The sequence below is a fragment of the Ceratosolen solmsi genome, unplaced genomic scaffold (assembly GCF_000503995.2).
Source record: "Ceratosolen solmsi marchali unplaced genomic scaffold, CerSol_1.0 scaffold47, whole genome shotgun sequence".
In the NCBI taxonomy this organism is placed as follows: domain Eukaryota; kingdom Metazoa; phylum Arthropoda; class Insecta; order Hymenoptera; family Agaonidae; genus Ceratosolen; species Ceratosolen solmsi.
Window position 1 is genome coordinate 8,817,272 of NW_011948419.1, and position 26,898 is coordinate 8,844,169.

At 26.2% G+C, this 26,898-nt stretch overlaps 1 protein-coding gene across 1 annotated transcript in view; it reads left to right on the forward strand.

The window, feature by feature from the left end:
- LOC105360839 (Myocardin-related transcription factor) overlaps positions 1-26,133 on the forward strand; it is a gene marked incomplete at its 5' end in the record, with an annotated part of 202,216 nt that extends 176,083 nt beyond the window's left edge. Inside the window, 10 exons of the mRNA XM_011497839.1 lie at positions 14,934-14,999; positions 16,530-16,826; positions 17,030-17,529; positions 18,083-18,364; positions 20,030-20,170; positions 21,879-22,065; positions 22,647-22,943; positions 23,722-24,287; positions 24,703-25,194; positions 25,428-26,133. Of these exons, the coding sequence (XP_011496141.1) occupies positions 14,934-14,999; positions 16,530-16,826; positions 17,030-17,529; positions 18,083-18,364; positions 20,030-20,170; positions 21,879-22,065; positions 22,647-22,943; positions 23,722-24,287; positions 24,703-25,194; positions 25,428-25,799 (3,200 nt within the window). The remainder of the gene's footprint in view (positions 1-14,933; positions 15,000-16,529; positions 16,827-17,029; positions 17,530-18,082; positions 18,365-20,029; positions 20,171-21,878; positions 22,066-22,646; positions 22,944-23,721; positions 24,288-24,702; positions 25,195-25,427) is intronic.
- Positions 26,134-26,898: the final 765 nt, after the last annotated feature.

A 26,898-nucleotide genomic window follows, 5' to 3' on the forward strand; every position in this document is an offset into this window, starting at 1 on the left:
GGAAGATAATTATATTTTAATACTATATTAGGAGCTTTGAAGATTAATATCAGTATGCCAATAGAGAAAATCTGTTTTTCTATATTTTAATCAAACTTAATCTCTCAATTATATCAAACGGAGATCTATTTCAGGAAGCTTTATAGTTTTGATATTTCTTTCTCATATTTTGTATTGATTCAACTTATTTCAGTATAAATATTTAATAATTCATAATTAAACAATTTATATATATTACAAGCATTTGTTAAAAAGTAATTTTGTCAACAAATATATTATATACAATTTATGTAAAACTATTGTTTAAACAATAATTCACATATTATTTTTTTATGTTGTTACATTCACTTTTTAGAACAGGTATACATAAATTTTATTTATGCAAGAATTTACACAACTTCCGGTTAGAAAATTACACTCTGAAACGTTAAATAAAATATCAAATACACAGATAAAATTTAAATTCATTAAATTTTATGTAAAAATTATACTTTTAAAATATCATCATACGAATTTATTATAATTGCTGCATCAAATTGTAAACGTGCAGTTAAAATATGATTCAATGTAATGATGTTTGGCATTTGCTTACGTAATCACAATAAAACTTGCTTTAACATTTATTTCTATGAATGAAATCTATTAGTTTTTAAAAAATAATGAAACAAAAGTGTATTTCACAATTTCTTTTTTTCGTAACCATTTCCCGTTGATAATGAAATAGTTATGATCTGTCTGAGTTATTAAATTTATTGATAATCTCTTATAAATGCAGAAAATCTTATGTTAAACATACATTTTATGTTGAAATTAATAAAATTGATTATTAGTATTATTATATTTACTTATGCAAAATATATACAGGTCATATGGTTTAAAAATCACTTTATGAAAAATTCAAATTATTTACTTGCTGAATATATAAAAAGAAAATATTAATTTTCAACTACAATAAAATTAGTTTTTAATTTCTATTTTTTACCGAATCGCTAAAATATCTTATTTCATATTTCATCAAATATGTTATTTTATTTTTCGTTTTGATTCATACTCAGAAAATATATAGTTGAATTTCGAATTTACCTTTATAAAAATGTTCGTGTGATCAACATTTTATCTGTAAATATATTCGATTAAATTATAAAACGAAATTCTATCATTGATGCAGCTTCTGTAAAAAAATAAAAAATAAAAGAAAAACTTAGAAATAAAAAATGAAATGATAAATGATATAAAAAATTAAGGTAACTAAGATCATTAGTATTATACAGTCATATGCCTTTAAACATTTGATGCAATTGCATAGGAATTACGTCGCTTGCTATGGGCACGAGATTACTATATGCAATATTTTAATCCTAGGGAATGGACTTACTTATAAGCCTATAAATAAATGAATAATTAAAGTTTATAAAAAAAATACAAATAAAGAATAAATACAAAGGAATAATACTTTTCTCAATAATCATTATTTTGATACAATTATCTGAGGCTACACGCAGAGACTTAAAATTTTTACCTTCTGTAACTTAGTATCACCTTTATAGCGGCCTTATGTATATACTAACATTTTCAATTAACTATTTTTGATTTTTGTTTCTCATAAATGTAATAGATTAAGTACCTTATTTTTTCTTGATTCTGAGACATAATTTTTACTTTTTATGTCAATATGCGTTTTACAGTAATATTTTATATTACAACCGAGAAATTATTTACAGAAATTTTTCTAAGAAAATTAAGAAAAAATATTGTTCTTTATTTCTATTTGGATTTATTCTCATTCAAATTATTCTTATACTAATTTTACAATTTACAGCATCCTCAGTACATATATAAAATTTTCATTATATATTTGTTTTCTAATTCTTTTGAAAATTTTAAAATTCAAAATTTTACACAGTAAAAATAATAGATATCTAATACTTACATATATCTTTTTCATACTAATACTTTATGAATAAATATCATGATTAATTTACATTGTATGAGAACATATGGAAACATATGTAATATCAAAAACGGTAATTACTAATGGTACTTTTGACGAGTTTCCTACTATTCATTTTTTAATTCCTACTTTGCTCGAGCTCTATGAATATTTTTATGTATATATATGTTGTTGAGAAATGTATGGTACAGTCACGAAAGACAAACATATCATAGAGGTAAAAGGCAAACTAAAAAAATAAGAGTGATTTGAACATAAGAGAAATCCATTTGACATGTACGATCGAACAATTAGTTGTATTATGACTAAGCAACAAACATAAATAAAGCGAACCTTGTTGAGCAGGATACTCGAAGGTGCGCAAGCAAGTACGTTGTGCGGGAAGTTGCGCGGCCTATTACGAGGCGCCTCTGTAACCAGTCAGAGTAGCAAGGTTATCCACTCGTAAGAGAAGTAAGATAAGGAGCAGGGAGAGAGGAAAGATACAACAGAAAGGATAAGCCCCGTCGCGTGTGCCGCCGCCTACACATCGCGCCTTGGTCCGTCTTTCTCTTTCGTTCTACTCTCACAGTTATGGGTATGATATTATTCAGCTCTCGGCAGGCTCATACATTCATATATCGATTACGTCGAGTTGAAAGGTGCACGCGTACGTAAATCGCGCGTGGGCGCAGCAAGATACTGAATGAAAGCCGCGCGTAGTAAGCTGAATTGAGAGGTGTGCACGATTTCGAAAGAAGCCTTTCATTCATTTCAATTCAAGCTTTCTACAAGTACCGTGGCTGCTCATACATATGTATACGTTTATGTGTACCGGATTGACTCTGTGGCCTTTTTCCTCCGTTTTTTGGGGATTACTTGACATTTTTCGAAGGACGACGGCGCCTGTTCCATTCTCTCACCCATTCATTCAAACTTATGGAAAAATTGACCTCAGCAACGACATGCATGCTGGAAATCGTATGCGCATACGAATGACAAATAATTTTGTTTAAGAATCTTCCAAAGTGTGGTTTAAAATGTGATCGAACACGTGAAGTCCTTGTTATTACTGATTTATTTAGATGACGGGATTTTAAAGAAAGACATGTGATGGTCTTTTTTCATTTTAGGAATATAATGAGACTTCAATATCTTTCCAGTGCCAGAATATTTCTGCGTCTCCTTTTGACCTCAACTTTTTTCTTTAATGTATATTTTGTACCGTGTGTATTCATAATATTATAAAATTGAATGAAATAGTTTGCTCATAAATGAGGGGAGTATACTAAATACATTTTTAATTACATTCATTTCCTTGAATTAATTTTATTCTATTAAATCGAATTTACGTATACAGTTCAATTTCAATTAATCATACACTTATTCAATGTATTTAATACTATATACATCCTTATTATTCATTACATTTATTATCTAATTTCATGTATTTTTGCATTTCAATATTTGTGTAAATATCAAATCTAAAAGATTTATATAAACTTGTTTGGATTATATTAAAGTATGGTTCATATTCCGGTTACTTTGTTTTTTTTTATTTTCTTTGTCATAGAAATTTAAATTAAAATTTATTTATTATTAAAAATTCATTGAATATGAATAAAGTTTTATAATGACTCATTTCAAAACAGATGTGTCACTATTCTCATTATATATATATATATATATATATATATATAGAAGAAAATTGAGGGGGAAAAGTAGTTAGAAAAAAATATTCTTCCAACTAATCTCCGAGAAATGCTCAACAGCCGTGTAGCAAGTGCTAAATATTAGCTTTAAAAAATTACAATGCTTTACTCACACTTGCATTGTTTCTCACTCTAAACTCTAAATATTGCATCGCTTTAGATATGAAGCTGGATATTTTTTACACCCCGCTATTTTCTTAGCAGCAATTGAGTAATTGCTTGTAGATATTTAGAAAGAAAGAGGGAGACAGACAGAGATTGGAGTTATCAACAAAAAAACCATAGTATATTGGATATAATTCAGTGTGTAGGCAACATAAGATAAATTTGTAATAAAATCTATGAGAAAAAATAACATGGTTCATATTTATATACAATAAAATACTTACAATGAAAGCAATATAAATCAGGAAATTTTTTAAATTGATTAATACATTTAACCAAAAAATAATGAAAAAAGGAGAGCTACGAAATTGAACTTTTAGTAATCTAAAAACATGTTCTTTCTATCTGATCTTTTTTCTTTTTCAATTTCGTTCATTGTGATCATTAATAAAGGAGATAGAAAAATAATAAAACTGCTTATTACACATTATTAGCAAAAGTTTACTATTTTTCCACTAAAGAAATCTAACTTTTTTTCTTATAACTAGTGAAAATCACTATTTTTTGTATAAATTACACGTAAGGTCAGATATACATCCATAAAACGGGTGTAGATATGTTATGAACTTACGTGGCATTTCCTTTTAAAATATTCTTATTTTGGCAAAGCATGAAAAAATACATGATAAATTAAAAAATATTTATAAAATACAAATATTAAATATGTAGATAATTTATTTATTCTTATTATTGAACATTTAAAAACATAGCAATCATTCTATTTATATACATTTACGTTTTCTTATTTATATTTTGTTTTAAGATTATTATATCGATCAAAACATAATAATTTTATTTTTTTTATATTTTTTTATTTATTTAGAAATTATTTTAGACATGGTTTAATATTTTTGAATGCCTTTTTAAAATTTCATATTATTTCAAACATTATTTCATTGTTTTTAATATATATTCTACTAATAACATAAAAAATAAAAAATTTAAACTTAGATAAAAATCAGATAGAACTACAATGAAGTAATTAAAAGAAAATTACTAGAATAATATCAAAGCCTTGTGGTAATAAGAATACATTAGAAAAAAGTTCGAACTGTCGAAAAAGTATTGTCAAATAGACCTTATGCTCACTAAAAAAAAGTTGAGTACTGGCAGAGTATGCAACGTGTAAGCAATAAAATTGTATCCACACCTTCACAAAATTAAAAAGTTTCTTTTGTACGCAAAAATGTACCGTCACTGCGTTTATTTGATATAGAGTACGGAATACGGTGCCTTTTCTACCTCTTAAGATTCACTCAATGCATAATCATAAGAAATTTTATTTGTCGCCATCATTATTATGCAATTAATGCTATATGTATGTATAATATTTTTTATAAAATAGAGGTAAATACATCGATTTATTGTTTTATACCTTACACAATATTTACTTACGAAATGGCTGTATTTTTAACAAGAAATTTGGTTCGTTAGATGTTTCAATGTTTTATCTCTCTCGCATTCGTTGTATTATCATCTGTAGAAAACAGGTTTTTTACTTCCGTACCATCAACATATTGCTATTACCGGTTCATACGTAGAGCTCATGTTCAAGAAATGAATAAGAAATAAATTTTATACTACATACTTTAGATTTTCGCTCACACATATTGCACAATATTTATTTTTATTCGTTTTGAGTGCACGGAATAGAATAACAAATTTTATAAATATATTTAGTCTCCAATTATACATTACTATTTTTATCAGGTGAAAATATTATAAAGCAATACAGACAAAATTTTAAATTATTGAAAATTTATTAAAAATTCTTTTTTGTATCATTCACCGTATAACTTTATGAAAACAAAATAAATATTTTTTTATAATGATTCTGATTCGGTGAACAAAATTATTTTATTAATAATTTAAGTTATATATGAATATTATTGATATAAGACATTTAGAAATTGTTTAGATTATAAAAAAACTATTTTATATAAATGTCTATACTTTTGTAATTCCATTGGTATAGGTTTAAAAAAATTATTTTCCTTTTTAATATGTTTATTATAAATTAAAGTTGGATAACGTTTAAATATCTTTGAAGGAAGTAAGAATATATTCTTTCATGAAAGTTCATAAAGTATTCGATAAAAACATCGTCGTGAATACATAAAATTCCAATACCAAATAAAGGACCATGAATGGTCATGCGTGGCGTAAATCTCAATACTCGAACACGTTAAAAAATAACAATATTCAAGCTTTACATTGGAGAAACCCAATAAAATCTCAAATGTGTTAATGTATCTGTTTTCAAGCCGACGAATAGTTCAGTCATTCAACTATACATGAAATCGTGCACACGCTCTCAATCTTTTGGTTTTGTAGGTGTAACCAGTTTTTGTGATCTCTCAACTGTCAATCCCACGTGGGCCGCCTACAAAGATAAAATATATTACCACAGTAAAAAAACATAGAGACGCTCGATAAATGAAGAATAGAATAAAAAAAAACTCTGAGAGAAAAAGAGAGAGGGAAAAGACGAAAGATATTATGAATATGTGAATAAGGTGGTGTCTAAACGTATATTCTGATTTAAGGAGAAATATACAGAATTTATTTATCCTCTAATATTAAAATTTATTTATCCTATAATATTAAAATTGATTTATCCTATAATATTAAAATTGATTTATCCTATTTTAATAAAATAAATTTTTTTATTTTCATAGTATATAAATAATCTGTGGGAAAATTTAGGGTATTTAAAGAATTTGGTAAAATATATAAAATTTGGGAAATTATAAAAAAAATTGTTGATAATCCAATATAAGGTTTATCTCATCAGATTGTTGCGAATTATAAAATTACTTTAGTAATATGAGTTTTAATTTTTGCTTTTAAATCAATAACAATCATATATATAATATAATTCATTATTAATTTAGTAATTATATGAATTGTAAAATATATATAATTATAGATATTACAAAACTCTCCTTTAATGAAAATTTGATTTTTCTGAAATGTTAGTACGTTTTATAAGATCGACATTAAGATTATTTATCATTATTATTTAATACATTTTTAAGAGTTTGATTTATTTTTGAAATGTAAAAACAGCATTTTATAATTATATTTACTGTTTAGATTAACAATGGTATTTCCATTATGTACGTACTTAAGTGTAATTGAATATAATATTTATTAATTTTATAAACATATAATTCATTTCATAGTATGATAATATTTAAAGTTTTTTAAATTATAAAATTTAAATTATTATGCCGAAAAATCATATAGTTCATTACCGAGTCTTACAAAAAATTTAAATACTTCTGGAAAAGTAGAGTTTACTATACAAGTATCAAGATCAATAGATTTATAAAAGATAACTCTGTTAATTATATTAATGAAAAGTATTTATTGCGTAAAAATAACCATAAAAAGAAAAAATATAAAGAAATATAAACTTGTTTTATGACATGAAACATGTAGTTTGAGATACAAAAAACAACTTGGTGGTGATTCGTCATAATATTATATAATTAATGCTTGCGCTATAAAAAGAAAGTATAAAAAATTAATAAGCGTCATATATGTAAACATACTAGAGTAAATGCATCTAAATGTGTGTGAAATTAAAAAAAGAGAGAGAAAGTGTATAAGTAGCACCATGTGGGTGTCATATCATGCATCATTGCTCTCTGTTTTTCTTCTTTTTTTTATGAATCGTATTTTTCATAGGTTCAGTGAAACTTTCGAGGGAACACACGCACGACACTATTAACAGAAACAGGTTTTCTTTTCTTGTTTTTTGAAAGCTATGCACTACAGTGTACGTAGACTCTTGCAGATATTCAGGCTACAATACTCTATCGCAATTTCATATGCCACAACTAGGAAATTTATGGTTAGTAACAAATTCGCTAATCGCTTGAAGCTCTTGTTGTTATTATATTTGAAAGTGACATAAGTGTTATTAATATTTTATGAGTGAAGCTGTATGACTATTCTATGAATGAAATAATCTCATGGATATATATTTTGAAACTATTCTATTTACGAATAATATGTTAAATACGTAGAACGAATAAATATTTATATATGCAAAATTAAGATAATATGATTTAATTTTTATGTAATAAATAGAATAAAAGATCTAGATAACATCATTAATTTTTATATCGATTTAATCGATTTAAATTTTTTTTAATCGATTAAAGTACGATCTCAAGTAATCCGAAATTATTACAATTCTATAAAAATGAGAATATTTATGGTAAATTTTCGTGAATAGAAACAATGGGTAAGGATTGATTAAACAAATGAATTCAAATAAAAGTTCTTTTTCTTGCTTTATTTATTCTTGGCTTCCTCTACCTGCACAATGACACATTGCTAATGACAAGTTACTTGTTCTTAATGAAAGATAATAAAAGAAAGGAAGAGGGCAATATTGACCACTGATAAATCTAAAAGGCAAGCTTCATCAAATGTTAACTTAATTATTATTACCATTATTAATAGCAATAACATACAGAAAATTTTTTTATATATACTACATAAAGAGAAAACATCGTGCAAGGTCCATTCAGAAGATAATGCGCAATGTACGAACGAATTATTTAATTCATTACCTCCGATAAATATTGAATTAGATCGTATTATAAAAAATGTTTATTATTTCGATAGCATTTTTTGTAATCAAATATAAGTATAAGTTTATGAAGATAAATTTATTAAACAATATGTTATAATAATTTGATAAATGATATTTAATTAAAACTACATGCATAAATCATTACTTACAATACTAATAATATAATTATTATACAATAATTTTATATGTAAATCTGAAATAAAAAAATCTCTAACTTTAACAAAACGATTAATAATGACCCTTTTTTAAATTATAGCTATAAAATTTGCATATTTTTACGTAATTTTTTAATTATTTAATTTTTTTTTTAATGATCGTTAAAATTAAATAAAATTTAATCAAATTAAAGGTATTATCATAAAATTAAAAGTAAGTTTTGACACGAAAAGCGTAAAAAAATTTAAGGCTTTTTTTGTTAATCCTAATATCTAATTAAAGGTAATTTCAAATACAAATTAAAGGTTAAATATTTGTTATACTTACAAGTTATTCTCTACTAGTTTTCTCTACAACTTTTATAAATGAAAAATCGATATCAATTATTCACTCATTTAAAAAAGAAAAGTAAGGGAAATCAATGACTTACACATAAGTAGTTCTATTGAAAAAATGTCGAGGTGTAATTTCTGCTGGCGCCTAGATACATGTAGCAATTACTATACATAAGTAACTATCCTCAGGTGTGTCATAAAATGAATAAGTGAGAGAGACAGACAGACACAAAATAAATGAAATACTTATTGAGACTTTTGCATCCGACAGAAGTTAACGAACACAATTTTAACACAATTGTAAACTATACAGTACAATATTCTTTGATAAATCGTTTGTTTTTTTTGACGATTTTACGTTAGAATTTTTCAAATAAGATGAAACACGTGTATTTATTGTAATGTCGATTTTATTATTAACAATACTTATTCTATTGTTAAATTAACTTTTCTAAATCGTTTAATACTTATAAAATTACAAAATTTTATTATTTATGTATTGCGTTACTTTATTTTTTAACTGTATATAATTAAAATTCCATTAGTATATAATTTAATATATAATAATATAATAATATAAAATAAAAAATTTTATTTCAATATATAGATCATATTAATTGTATTGATAGACCATTTTATTAATTAATACAGATATATATTATTATTCATTAAATAATTTTCCTTATTCATAGGACGTGTGCAAATTTACTAATTTTGAGGAACTATCTTAAATATATTTTAAAATTAAATAAATCTTAATTTATTCATTATATATGAATAATATTTGCGCTTAAACTTCTTTACAGAAATTCTAACAATTCTAGAATATAATTCTCATTTTTATTTGTAAAAATGATTATATATTGTGAGAGATTATACTTCGGATTTGAAATCGTTCCATGAAGCAACCACAGTAATTACTAATTTGAATAATAAAATTAACGTTTTTCTAAAAAACGCACCCTATACTTTTTCTAATTTCATGTGTTCGTTTTAACGAAACAGATCGTTTCTAAAGTTGAGCGTCGCAATGGGTATTGGACCGTATTGATCCAGCCTCGCGCGAATGAATCACACACCGACTCCATCATTCGTCGGCGGCACGTTGTTTGTTACACCTATATTTTACCGACTGTTCGCGCATCAGAAGCTAAGAATATATGCGCATACGTTCACGTATTCCAAGTTTTTTGTTTGCATGAGCTGACAAAGAAGCGGAATAAGAAAGACAGAGATAAATTTATAGAACGAGAGGGGGGAAGGGAGTGGGAGCGAGTCGAGGAACTAGAAGAGAAGGGCGTGGCATATGTAACAGAAGGCGGGGCGAGCACTCTGTGGTTCTCGGCGCGCGAACAAGTTGCTTACGTAGTAAAGTACCTTCCTGAGAGCCTACCAAATAATCTACTACGTAATTCGCACGCTCTGACTTCCTTAGCACTTCTATTTCTTTCTCACATATTTTCAAACAATATTTTTCTCATTGTTAATATTATTTACTCTGTTTATTCCATAAGAGTTTGTAGACTCTAGAAAATTTATATTTTTAACAGAAGTCAAATTATGTACAAACTCGAATACATTTTGTACATGTAATTTTTGTATTGCTACTGACTTTTTATGATGGATGCGATGATATTAGTTTTCCATATTCTCTGAAACTGTTGTTTATTTTCTACATTCAAAAGGAAGAACATTTCGTTTTCTCGTATCACATATTCTGTAAAGTATTTTTTATCATTTCCGTTCAAATAATTTACTTTATTTAATTATGTCTTGAAAATTATATAGATAACGATAGATTACATTACAATGGTGAAGCTGCATACAATTTGTTAATTCTAATTAAGATTGTAATGATGTTAGTTCATATAATAAAACTATTATTATTAACTAATACATTAATTTTTTAATATATTTAAAATATGCTGTATATAATTATAGAGATTCTTTAATCTTTGTTTATAAATGTATTTTAATTTTCAAAATATGTGTTAATAATTATACGAATTAGGATTGTTTTATTAAACTAACTTTGAAAAAATAAATAATTACCAATTTGACAACATAAATTATAATTAGAATAAACAACAGGTTGACAAGTATAGATAAAATGTATTTAAATAAATAGAAGTAGAAAAGAAACTGATATATATTCTTTCTTTAATAAAGGAAATTGATTTTTTCAAAACATTAATTCATAAATATGATTATGAACATTAAGAAATATATCGAGCGTGTCGAAGTACATATGCTTACATATCTCACAAACTTATCAAGTTTCTGTACTTTTTCTCTTCGCTTTCCCCACCTCCTTACCATTGGGTCACAATATACATCCTACAGATAAGTTGTACCATTATGGTATCGTTACAACTGGCAACAGGAATGTTTCACAAATGCACACTTTTTTCAGCACCAAGAGGGTAAAATGCTCCCGGTACTAATAAACTGCATTCTTCTTCTTTTTCTTTTCTTGATACTTGCTCTCTCATTTTCATTTTATCATTTCTGTCTTATTCACATTTTATTTTATTTTGTTGGCGATCAAGAGAAGAGCTTCTGTCTCTTCAGAGCTGAATTTTTTTCTTAGTTTGATTCAAAGCCTTCGTGCTCCGGTTATTGCCATTTCGACTCTCTTTCTCTTCACCTGTGCATCTTTTCTTTCTCTCTTTTTCTTTCTTTCTGAGTCTGCCTTCATCTCTCGATAACACTTCAGAATCATTTATTTTTCTGAGCCAGTATAGCATTATGTTTTAAAAAGCTGCATTAAAAACATTCCATTTAAAAACATAAGTACAAATACATTTTTGCAAATAATATATTAAATATACGCACATTAAATATATATAAATAAATTATTATGACTAAAAAACATATAAGCAATAATTAAATGAAAATTTGTGTTTGAAAACATAGTAGTTCTAAATAAAATACATTTGAGTTACAATAAGAATATTATTAAATACGATTATTAAATATCATTTCTACGATAAGACAATTTAACTTACAAACTTTATACAATGTTTTACTGTTTACTGTTAAACTATTCTACTGTTTTTTAATGTATTATAAACATAACACTTATATAAATAATATGTGGTTTTAATCTAAATACTACTATTCATTATGTAAACTACATATATTTAATTTTACGTACTCATACAAAAAATATATTTATTTCATTAAATTAAAAATGTTTTATTTTTTTTTATATAGAATAATAATTTGAGACTAAATATTGAACTATTACAAGAATTACATATATTATAAAAAAATTGAAATTCTAGACAACATCTATGAGAAATAAAACAATGACTATTTTGCGATTGCTAAAACAATACAGTACGAGAGTGTTGCTCGTTGTTATCGCTTACGATTACAAGAAAATGCGTAATAATTATGACAGACAGCATCTCAAAATAATAAATATCAATCGAAAGCTTTGTGTACATGGAATCTTAATCGGGAAGACGTAAGCATCATGGCCGTTTGTCTACACTTAGTTTATAAGAAAAATTTATAATTTATCTAAATTCCGTATGAAGCTCTGTATATTTACGCCTTGGACATTATGAAAAATTAGTTTTTCCATTTGAATCTTATTATTTCAATCTATTTGCATTTAGTTTAAAATAAGCATAATGTATAAACTTGTATTTACCGCATTATTTAAAAGCAATAATTTGAAAGTAATTTATATGTTTGAATAATTAAAACAAAATTTCTGTATAAATTTTGCAATAATATCGAGAAATTGTTATCTTTACTTTATTTTATAAATATAGATATTGCAATGACATGCTTTCAAATATATTTTAAAATACAATTTTTTAAAGGTAGATTATTCCTTATGAAGTCTGAATCTATTAATTGAAACTTAATATATATTAATAACATAATTATTAATTAGTACTTTATTTATAAAAAGAAAGAAAATAAATTTATTTTTAGTGTATCGTTTTAAAATCGTTTTTAGAAATTATAACATAAAATTCAAAATATATTCTACTTACTGTTAATTTAATATCTATTAAAAAAGTATTTACCATTTAAAAAGTGTACACTTTTTCAAATACAAAAATAATTGTCAGATTTATAATCGAAAATATAAATTTCGAGCCTTATCATAATAAAGTTAAATCAACATTACAAAATTTATATTTAAACTTAAAAGTATATCCAATCAGTATATCATTGAAAGAATCATACTCATACTTCTTAATAGCCCTGCAATTTTTTTCGTATATATTAATGTTTATTAAATAAAGATACAGTGGTTTATAAATACGTTATACTCATTTGGAAATGTAATTTATCTCATATATATAATATAAAAAAATTCATTTATGTACTTTCATACTGACAGCATTTGAAATACAAACAATAAAAGTACATTAAACTCAAATACATAATTTATAATGTAAAATATTACGTGCACTTATTCAATAATCTGAACTACTTTCTTTAAGGATTACCACGTGAAATAAAAAGAATGAAAAGCAGAGTCTTATCTAAATGCATGTGTCACAAATTGCAGTGAAGAAGCTCGAAATATGCCTGGCTCGTGAAGGCTATGAAGGGAGGTGTCACAGTGGGATATTTCGCATCCCTTGTCGCGAGCGTCTTAAGTAAATCGTAATAGGACGCATGCCATGCTCATGGCTTTTGCTATATGTCTATATCATTCTGTGTGGAATTCCAAGCACTCTTGTGTGAAATGACAGAAACAATTAGTTGACGTCCCAAAGTCCTTAAATATTATGTACAATTGGTTATAGAAAACCATTGTTGATCATTACTTTTTTTCTTTTAACTTTTCAACGTCGAAGCTATATCATTCAATTGATGCAAATTGTAGTAATGATAATTAATTTGGAGCAGTTATAACAATATTTTTATTATAATAGCAAATACACTGCAATAATTAATATTGTTTGTATTTGTAAAGTATCTGTAAAATAGAAACTTTATAGATGAATTTTCATGTTTAAGTAATTCCAATGCTTGGACACTCTGGTACACTTTTAAAATAATAAAATAATATCAAATTAAAAGTAAATTTTCAATTTACATTCCATTTACTATAATTTTTTTAATCTTCCGGTATTTCGTAAAAAGGAACCCAACGAGTATTAAAAATAGTTCAATCAATGTCTACAAAGTGTAAAGTGATAAAATCTATTAAAATTAAACCGCGAACAATTATAAATCACTTGAAACGACGCTACAAACGCAATAGCTTAAATAGTCTTGGATTTAAGAAAAAATTCGAGATATGTGAGAGGTGCGTGAGTGCGTATGTGCACGTCCTTGTACACGGAAATTTTGTAAAAATACAGTGCTACGGAAGCAGAAGAATACCGGAGAATGTGACAGAGAAGCAAAGGGAAAGATCACATAAAAAAGTAAGCAAGGCAGATAGTTTCGCAAATCGGAGGCTGCAAGAGAACGCCACGAGTGACTCGGGTCGCTTTGAATTCAGGTTGCACCGCACTCGATTGTTTTTCCTGCGTGACTCCAATTTATGCGATCGTTCCCGCGTAGCTGTCCACGTATTTATATGTATGGTCTCCTTTGTGTGTTAATTTGTATATGCGTAAGTGCAGGCTATGGAGCAATAGAGGAAATTCAGAAGTAGACTTTTGTCGACTTTTGATTATAGTTGCCTCCTGTTGATTCCTCATTTCTTTCCTTATTAATTTTTCTTCCCTCAACCAAAACCGAATCAAAGCTGGTTTCTTTGAATCTGGAAAATGTAAAAAATGAATTATATGGTAACGAACTTTCATCTTTTAAATTTTCAATGTATAGTAAATTGTCATTTTGCATAAAATTGTTTTCTTATTAAAACTATGTAAAGTAAACATACTTTTTCTAAATTTATGAAATTTTTTATATATAATATGAATTTCATTTATTTCATAATGCATTTTTAGTAAACATATTTTTTAATAGAACAAAAAATGTAAATATACTTGTTAACAATTTTGTCTATCAATCAGTATTATTGTTGTTTTTTGTTCTAGCACTGAAGGTGAAGCTAATGCTTAGGCGACCGTACAATCAACTCGTCGCCCAAGGAATCATGCCTCGTAAGTTTTTGTTCATCTTTTTATTAATACTCCTTGCTTTATACGCATGTTATAAAGTGAAGACAATACTGCTAATCAATTAACATACGATATATCAATTCTTGATAAAAACATATTCATTACTTTTCTGCTTTTATTTGTAATAAACGATAGTGAATGTATAATTGTACAAAGTAATAAAATATAAAAACAAATAACTTTCATATAATAACATAAATTATTTATAAATGATAATGTATAACTGCTTAAAAGAAATTCAACTTAATAAAAGTAATAATAATTTGTTTTATTAGACTAATTTATATCATTTTCAAATATTTATACATAGGTAATAAATTGTATTAATTTATATCATTTGAGTAAAAATTAATCTTATTATTTTAAAGAAATTTCTGTCAATGACAAGCGTGAACAAGAATTAGATATTATAATAAAAATAATGAAAAATGGAAACAAGTTATTGTACGTAAACATGTGTATAATATAAAATATAATAATTTATTATTCAGCCACTCAATTCGATTGACGAACGATTAATAGCGATATAACACGTATACTTAATTCTTATAATGAAATGTATTATTTTTATACACATATTTATATACGTATGTGGTACGTATATATTTCTACACATATGATTATCTAGTCATTACTATTTATCCTAACTTTTCCCTTCATATTATTAATATTTCACGCTACTTTTTTTTCTTCTGTCATCGTGTAATAAATAAAGCAAATTACAGTAACCATAGTTAATTAGAGTAAGTAGATTAATAAAAAGGAACCATACAATAATAAAAAAGCTACAATTTTACAATAATTATCCATCTGTATGTTTTTTGTTTATTTTTTATCTGTCTTTAAACTAATTGTTTTATGTACTCGCTTTAAATAAAAATTTTGTTATTATACAAAACTTTTGTAAATAATAAGAAAAAAATAACATAATAAATACTTGACTATTGAAAAATAATCATTTTTTTCAATACTTTTTTATATTTTTTTTATTTTGATAATATAAAACTGTGATTTTAAAGTCTTTTAATGGAAACTGAAATGCATTTTAAAAATTGTATGATTCTATATACTTTTTAAATAACCTAATATATAAACATTAATAGAATTGCAACAAAACTATTTCATTCTTTATATATTTCATTTGAAAAATAGGTTAAAATACTTATATACTATTGATTACAATAGTTATTTTTATAATATTATCTACTTGAAAGATTATACAACTATAGCATGTTAAATAATATATTGATGCATTTAAATTTATGTATTAATCTCGAATAGATATTATAATTAATTGTATATTATGTTTTATTGTTTATATTATATTATATAATATATAATTCTATATTCTATATCATAATATAATTATAATAATATCATTAATTATAATTAACTATTAATTCAAATATAATTATGTCTATTAATGAAGCCTATATAAATATATGTAGCATGAAATAAAATATTTGAACTTTGTCATAAAAAGCTGAAAAAAAAATCTTTCGTAACACATAGCGCTGAAGACGCCTCCTGCATTCCATGAGCAGGCAAAACAATTGGAACGTCGCAAAACCGGTGATCTGCTGAAGGCGAAGATTCAGCAACGGCCCGGTAGAGACGAGCTTGTGCGACAACACATACTTGAAGATGTTGGCCATGTTGACCCAAGTCTTGCCAATCGGCAACGGATGCTTAAAAAAGCAAGACTTGCAGATCAGTTGAATGATCAGCTTAGTCACAGGCCAGGACCTCTTGAACTTATACAAAAAAATATTCTGCATACAGAAGAACCTATTGAAAGAGCTGTTAAAGGTTAGTTAAAAGCTTATTTATTTAAAACTATTATAATTTAAAATTAAAAAAGTTTAGACTACTACTACAACCTTTTATGAATTAAAAAATACTAAATTATGAATGAATAAATTATAATTTACTTTTAGATAAAATATTAATTAATGATTCATAAAAACTAAAATAAACTTTACGAAGATGCCAATTATAAATGAATTTTGCAGAGGGTCATATTTCCTTCAAGGCAACATGCGAAGGTCAACTGAGAAAACCTCAGCATCCAGACCATTATATAACCTTCGAAGACGACTCGCAGAGTTCCGAGGGAGGAGCACCCTCTCCACCTTTAGAGGGTTTAAGGCCCTCGTTAAATTTATCAACTTCGGCTACAACATCAGTAGTACCGTCGGCAGCAATAACGTCAGCTTCTGCAACAGCGACGACCGATGTGTTAGAAACCGCCACGGCTTCGGCAGGCATCGTTACTCTCTCCCTCAGCATACCAACTAACGACGGTGCCGTTGTTGTTACTTCGACTTCGCCTGTTTTTCAGAATTCTAACATTGTTCAGCAGCAACCGGCAATCGTATCGAAGACTCAGCCAATAGCTGAAACAACGACTATTCAGACTTTTGCGGAGCTCTGTAACTCCGTTGTAGGCAATCAACAGCAGCATCAAAAGCAGCAGCAACAGCAACAACAGAAACAACACATTCCGGCACAAGTAGCCGATAGTCCACTGCTTATCTCGATTGTATGCAATTTTTGCTTTGTCTTCTAGATTATTCACTATTTAGATTTACGAATCAAAAGAGGCTGTTGCTCTAGCCAAAAACGGATTCTAAAATATTAATAGTCTACAGGTGGTTTATTAAAAAATTCTTGTGTGTGTAAATATAAACATAATATAGCAATTTCATTTACTATAAATAATTATTTTGAAGGTTTATATTTAAAACCTTTAAATAGTTAATAAAATTATATCAAGGTATTCTTGTATTGATCATTGAAAATAATTTGTTCATATTGTCTATCTAATAATATTAAAATATTTTTTATTTAGTACGTATTATAAATGAAAAATTCTATTTGTTAAATTTTTTAATTAAACATTTGATAATTTTAAATATTTATAATCTTATTTAGATTCATTTTTCATGTTAGTATAATAGATAAACAATGTAAAATGCATATACATACTTGAAATTTTTATAAGTTATAATGTTAAAATATAGGCAATAACTATGTTTATGACTAAAAATGAAATATCTATGTAGGCAAGCCCAGGTAGTACGACGACACTAATGCCTTTGGCGCCTGCACCTAGTCCTATGTCTTTGGGCTCAACGACTTCCAGTCTCAGTCCACTTTCAAATATCTCGATAGCGTCACCCCCCGCGTCCGCTGCAACTATTACTCCGAGACCTCAGTCAAGTCCTATCACGGCAGCAACGGCTAATCAGCAAAAGAGCGACGCACCGGGAAAGGATAAAAACCGCAAGAAGTCCAAAACCAAGAGCCAACCAAAAACGAGAACCATAAAGTTTCACGAGTACAAAGTCAGTTTTCACTTCTTATTGTTTGCATATATTTCGAGTTTTCTTTGTGTTTCCCTATATATTCAAAGTTTAAAATGCCAATTGTATGAAGGAATTTTTGTTCTTCGGCATTTAAGTAACCTCATATTTCTTTCAATAATAATACTTAGTTATATCAGTTAGTCAAAATATTGAATATGAAATAATTCAAAAATAATTTCAGAAAAAATTAAATGTGTAATAATAATGTAAAATTACCCTACTTATATTTAAAGCTTTGGAAAGAAGTTCGATAAATGAAATAATTCATATTAATATACTAATTTAGAAACTAATTTTACTGGTTATTTCAAACATATTACTTGTGAAATGATGACTGACTAATAAAAATTTTAAGAATAATCGTGTATTTTAGAATACGAATCCCTATCAAATTTAATACTATTTGTATACATATACGGAACTTTATATTTATAACATTTTTAGATTTAGCTATCACACAATTGTTATAAATTTTCTTTATGGTTTTTTGTACAATACTTCTCGATTATATTTTTTTTCTTCTATGTTACAACATTCTTTTAGTACTCCAAAGATTTAACTAAGCTCCTACATTTCCTTTTTGTTTTTTTTTTGTATGCTATTTATGAAAGTATCATTTATCACATAAAAAATTTAATGTTAAATTGATATACAGTCGACATGATGTCTTAGTAATTTCTTATATTCCATCATTTTCCAAAAATAAAATAAATAGTATTGATACGATTTACAAACTCTTTAAGCACTACAAGAATATTTTATTCCTGTTTTTCTATCTTCTTAATTTTTATTTAAAGTTTTTATAAATATTTTAAGACTTAGAAATTTTGGTTGTTTAAATATGTTCGATTCTATTTATTTACATCATTTTATAGTGTATTAAAGCAGGAAACTTGCAAGGACGTATTGGGTAAATGCATATTGAACCGAAAAGTTCGTAAATTGTTTACAAAATCTTTTATTTTTTAGACTAGTTATTGTATCATCGTTGAACTGCAGAAAACTTAAGAAATGTGATGTCTATTGAAATAGAAAGATAAATCACTAATTTGCATGACATGATGGAACATTGAATAATGCAATACCATAGACAATTTAACATAGATGCATTTCAGATTTCACAGAATTTCATAACCTTTAATAACATCTATCTGTTCGTTTTCACTTTGTATGAGGCACATTTCAATTCTTCTTATAATAGCTTTAAGATTTATATTTTATTATAAGTAATGATGTTATATTTTTTTAGTTTACTTATTAAACCTATTTAGTTATTAAGTAATTGAAGATGAAATAATAGTGACACTAGTCATTATAATGAAAATATACTATTTATCAAATAATTCGAAATACATATATACTGTCATTTCACTCTATTTAGTAAATGTTATTCTGTATTATCGAATATATTTTGAAATATTGACAATAGCTTCATAATCGAATTAATAGCATATTCTAGTATATCAAAATATAAATTAATATAATTGTTATTGTATTGATATTTTTATTACATATTTATATCAACATGTTCAAATCTAGTACAATATATTAATCATCATCATTATGATTATATAATTAACGTTATATTTCATTTTTCACTTTCAAAATTACAAAACTATAATTTTCATGTTGAATGTTTCACAGGGACCACCAAACGCTCAAAAAACATGTGCTTCTTCCTCGGCTTCCAGCTTAACTGCGACGCAACAAAATGAAACGAGCTATGAACTTTTGCTGCAACAACAACAGCTTTTCCTTCAATGGCAGGTGGAGTTTAAAAATAAGGTAAGGAACATAAATATTCGTAAATATTTACATTGTAAATGACCAAAATAGATTAAAAAAACGACCTCAAAATCCACTTATCATGTCTCTTTATTATGCTTCTTAAAGAGCTTATTAAACCTTATTTTAAGATATACGAAAATTTATTAGTTTTTGTGTATACTAATTATTTAAAGAAATATTTATATTGTATAAATATTAATTATAATTACCAATATTTTTACAACAATTCATTAATAAATCAGTAATATTATACAATGAATCGAAAGTAAGACCTTTTATTTTTTATGCATACATATATTTCATTGAATAAATTATGCTTTAAACATTTTCGTTAAATGGAAATGACTGATATTACCAATTAATGTTTATTTATAAACTTATGATATATATATTTTTAAATTTAAATATATATATACATGAGTTGATGATTATTGTACAATATTTTAGAAATATTTAGATATTAAATATCAACATGTAATATGTTAATAAATACAATATTATTAATTCGTTATGTTAAATATATAATTTTTATCTACTCGTTAACAGGGAAACGGACCGATTCATCAACAGAGAATGGTTAGTTATATTTTTATATCACTTCCACTTGAATTTATGCTCTGAAAAATTGAAATGCAAGTAATCAAGCTTTCATACACAGCTAAACGGAAATTGAGGTTTTCTTATCCAAACTACGTATATTAAAAATTAATCTTTTAATATTTATATACTAATACCAATAAATAAATTCTTATGCGTATTCTAAATTTACTATTTGAGAGAAATTTAAACAACATAATTGCATATTAAAATTGTAAAAAATTATTGAATATCAGTTTCTTTTATCTTTATTTAATATTTAATATTTTTAAATATCAAAAATATATAGTAAATTTAAAAATAATAATAATACTAATATTTGATTTCATCTACTGATTTTTAAAGAATATATAAATTAAATAAAGTATGTCCATCTATTTCTGATCCAAAAGGAAAAAAAATTTGTTGCCTCCTATATTCATTTTTAAATAATGTGGTAAATTTTTGTTATAATTCTTTATATAATTAAAAAAAATTAGGTATTAGATATTTAAGATTTAATTATTTTTATTATTTATTTACTTAAATTACATTATATGTATAAATATATTTATAATTATGAGATTGAAATTGAAAGTATGCAGTTTATTCAATATTAATACTTGAATAATATATATTTAGAGAAAATTTAAAAATTTCATAATTATTTTATTTGAATTCATAACAAATTGAAACCAACATAAAATAAATAAAAGAAAACCGAATATTCGCATAAATCGACAACTTTATCAATATTTCAAAATCTGTACTAATGATTTCGAATAATTTTATGAAGAAATTAATACTATTTAATGAAAAAAGTATTAGCATTCTTAATGTTGAACTGGTTCGTATTTCCTTTAATATGTAGGTCTTCTTGAATTGCAAAATAGCAATTGCTTCATTTCATAAATTTACAGCAATTAAAATAGTGTGAAAAGGAAGTTTTGATAGCATAAATAAGAAAACGATCACAATTATCCACATTTTTATACAATAGCGCTTGATCTGATCAGTTAATTATCTTTCTATTACTCACTCTATCTGCCTTTTTTCTTACACTACACGGGGGGAATGTTGATTAAATGGAGAACGCGGTAACATGTCTGCGGGTTCTTGTGCTCAACAGTACCCACAACTGATCCTACCGGCGGCTCAAAAGCCCATTGCACTGACGAGCAACAATGTAGTGAACGACAGTGGCAATATTACCAACATTAACATCAACGTTCCAAGTCCTACATCCTCCAATATCTCGAATAACTCGTCCGAACAGCCACCCTTAAGGCCACTCGGTAAATTGGAGGACATGAAAGGTGAGCTGTCCATACCATTGGCACTTGCTTATATATATTATCTAAACCCATTATTCTTTTCATCATAATAAAAATTGAATTTCTTAAACTCAAGATGTATTTTAGACTCGTGTGTAAAATCGATCATGTTTAATAAGTGAGAATTATAAAAATAGATTTGTTTTTAGATTATTCTTTATAAACTAGAAAATTTATTATGTGTTAAAAAAAAGATTAAACAATTATATATAAGGTAAAATGTGCAGTATTAAATAATATTATAAAATAGTTAGAAAAAATTTTCTATTAAATTTACTTTAATTTTTATATAGTTTATTTTGAATATATTTAAAAAAATAAATTCCTAATATTAAAAAATTACTGTAATTGCTAAAAAACATTTATTTTTGATATTTAATTGTTATTTAAGCAATATTTTAAAATTTATTTATAAAAGCTAACTTGTTCATAATAAAACAAATAAACTCTAATTCATAAACTCATTTTACTGATAATATATTTATATATATATATATATATATATGTATTTATTTATTTATTTATTATATTACAATAAATTCAAACGAAAATATGAATTATAGTTAGTGATTTGAAAGTGGAATTGAAACGACGTAATCTACCAGTTTCGGGCTCAAAGCCTCAACTGATTGAACGGTTGAAACCTTTCACGGAATCATCAAGCTGCAACGTGACGTCGAGTTCGAACGGTCAACACGTTACACAAATGGGACATATACTCATGGATACGCCAGTTCCAATGTCAGCTGATGACACAAACTCTCGTAAGAGTCCAAATTCACCTAAAGATGATTCTATTACTAGTCCAAGAATTGATTCACCTCGTGGAACTGATCAAGATGATTCTGTAAGCCCAACAGGTAAAATAAATTTATTTTTATGAACAATTTACAAATAATAAATTTATTTACTATATTCACTTATTAAAATGAGATATTATTTTCGTTAAATAAAATCTAAAGTATGATTTAAAAAAAAATTTATTTAAAATCAATCTTAGTATATACTATTTGTTAGCATATATAAATATAATTTTATCGAAGATTCCTTAAAATAATATTCAAATTATTTTTGGAGCAAAATATGTAATTGATAGAAAGAAATTAAGTAATGATTCTTAGATTTTTAGATTTTTACGAAAAAAATTATATTATTATTTGTGTTAAATTTGAGGTAAAATTAAAAAGAATCATTTTTTCTTAGTAATGAATATTACTATAAAAATTTTGCCTAGAATTAATATTTGTTATACAATTATATAAAAAATAATAATAAAACTTCTGTATTCAAAGCAAAAAATGCGTTAACGAATACATTATTCAATTTTTATAAATATTAAAAATGTTCATATAGCTGTTTGTTCTATACTGAAATCCTAAAGAAAAAAAATATAATAAAACTTTTACTTTTATAAAATTATTTTCGTTTTCTATATCATAGTTAATTTTATTATTATTGTTTATAATTAATTGCATTAATTAAAATATTTTTTAAGAAATGTATTTAAATTCTAAATAGTTATTAATTTAATTTAATTTATTATAAATGATAATACTAAGAAAATTATCTGCAATTAATCACATACTATTGATTTAATGTTAAAAAAGGATTTTCAATCAATATTAATTTATTATCTAGGTGATACTACATTGAAAGAGCAATATCGTAAAAAAATTGAGGAGCTCGAGCGTGAAATTTTCAATATGCGATCTCAGCAACAAATGCAACAGTTTCATAATCAACCTGTGCGTGCGGAAAAACTCGTTTTACAACAACATTTGCAAAATAAGATTCAACAGCAACAGTTAATGCGCCATTTGCAGCAATTGCAACAGCTACAGCAACAGCAACAACAAGAAAATCAACAGCATGTTCAACGGCAAACTCAACATCTTGCATTTCAACAGTTGAATGCAAAAGCTAGTCTTGCTGCTTTTCTACAGGCTCAGCCAAATAACTCAGCAATTCTCGATTCGGCTACTCTGACGGCTATCAATAATAAAAAAAACCAGAATAAAAATAATGGTACAACAACTGTACAAATGCCAACTGCAATTGTTTTGAATTTAGCTAAGCCATCGAAATTCAACGGTTCAATATTGGGTGCATTGGTTGCTCAAGCCCAAAATCAACAACTTGTTACAGGTACCGAAGACGGTAAACCACCTCCACCACAATACGACGAAGCTGCTAAATTATTAAAGGTATTTTTTTGTTTAGTACTATTCCATGTTACTTTCTTTATAAAAACAAGTATCAAATTATTAATTTTTAATAGAAAAAATGTCATAAGATTGAGTTAATTATGAAATAGATTGAACAATATAATTTTATTTTGGTAAATAAATATTGGTTCGTTGTTTTAATTTAAATAAAAATTCATGCATTAATTAATGTTTTCTGTTATTTACATTTATAATTTATTTCATTTAAATCAGTTTAATTTATTAAATTATTTTTTCTTTAAAATTTAAGAATTTTATAGAGAAACAACCAATAATTTTATTTATATGCTTGAGATTATGCACGGAAAATATTAATAAATTGTAGATATTGAAAAGAAAAACAGTAATTTTATTAATGGAATATTAGTTTAAATATTTAAAAAAAACGTTACAGGTAAAAATTGAACCACTGCAGAAAAGTCCTGTGAAGAGCCAAATGGTTGATGATGTTTTGGAAATCTTAATAAATAGCGGTGAGTTGCCTCCAAGCGCCGCACAGGATCCTTTGACTCCAATGACTTCTAATCGTCAAATTCCGCAAAATTTGATACTAAGTGCAACAGCCGATAGTCCGAACCAGTCACTCGTTTTTACTACAGCGGAAAGTCCCATGGAGATTACACAAAATGAAAGTGACAGTCCAGCACCTCAGACTCAACCGCCTCCACCACCTCCTTTACCTTTGACCACGTTTAGTGTCCAGTTACCGAGATCACTGCAGCAACAGCAACAGGATAAGATAACTTTTACTACCCAACTTCTTACTTCAGAAGCAGAACTAGAGGCCGCGATGTTACTTAGTCCACAGTCAGTGCAACAAGATTCACCAGATCCACAACCACCACAAGAGGTCACATCCTCAAACAACAGTAATTTGGATCTTAAGGTAAAACATCAACAAATCAACGTAGGTGCTCTGATTAAATACAACTTCATACTTTAATGATTAAAATCATAAAATCATAAAATATTATTTCTAATTCTAGTAATTTCAAAATAATTTACATTTAACTAGATTCTAATTTATTCAATTAATTTAATTTTATACGTAAATAAAATTGAACTAATATTTTGCAATGCACAGTATTATTTTCATATCTAAATAACAAGCTTTTTTAGGAGCTGGGTTTAGATCTAGATACAATGGATTTTGGTCAACTGGATTGTGATTTCGGTGTAAAAATGGAAACACCACAGGAATTCATGGATATAGGTGACATGCCTATGGACATGGATGAACCCGACTGGCTTGAATCCCTTATGCCTCAGTCTCCGCCTTCTTCAGTTACTACAACTACTTGTACAAGCACACCTACTCTCAATCAACATTCAACTTCTACATCCTCGCATGTAAACAATGACCTCTATGATCCATTACTCGGCAACAGCCAAGATCCTTTCGATCTTTTCAATATTGAGGATCCCGATTTCAAAATGTCGTCTGATCTACCATTGACGTGGGACAATGGTCAGGTTGACTTTGCCACTTAGCTAGAACCGATGAAGTACTCCATATATTGGAGATCTACCTTGTGTACTTAAATTATCGACCACTATTTATACATATTTAGAAGATATATGTATATAAATAATGTATACAGTTATAAACACACGTACGCACGCGGGCGCACATACGATTCTTCCCTCCACACCTTTATTGTATATTTTAAAATATTGAATAATGACTTTTTTACATAACACGTATTGTATAATTGAAGAACTCAACTATACACAAATGCTATATGAGCTTTTTGTGAGTATCACAATTCCTGTTATATATGTCTTTATATCTAATGAAATAACAAGTATATGGATTTAATTAGTGCATCGATTGCAGTTTATCCATTGACTACTTTGTAAAGTTTGAGTGTACTATTACTTTTTTCTTTGCTTACTATTATACTTTTCATATTAAATATTAAAAGTTATAGAGCGTTTAAACTCGAACTTGAAGTATAAATATGTCAATTTTTAAAATACATAATATTGGAAATAAGAAAGTTTATAATCGTAGTTTAAAACATATCTTGAATGAATAATAGAAATCTATAATTGAGCCAGTTAAGAAAATCAATAAAAATATTATCTCCAAAGAAATCTCAACTAATTATAGACAAAAAATATGTTTAGTTTTATCTTCTAAAGTCTGATGTGTGCTACATAAATTTTAATATAACATATATAACCCTAGAAAAAATTAAAAATATAATATAGTGTATAAATTAAAAAATATTGGAGCTATCCAAATTAGCCCACAGGAACACAACCATAAATAGATAAACATAAAAAACATGTAATACTAAGAATTTACCATAATGTAAATTTTTTATAATATATCTGTATAAATACTTCTTCCAATAATTATAAATTTGTCAAAAAACTGTGAACAGAAAACAAAAATGTGGCATACACCAGCAAGTTACTGTCATAAATACTTTTCTTTTCTTTCTTATATTATTTCATTATTAAATATATTATGCTTCTTTTATTATGCCCATTCATTTGTTTTCTGCTTTTGTTCCCAACGTAGAATCACTATCATTTGATCTTGTGACATTCCAATATTTTGTTCTCTTTTCTGGCACTAAAA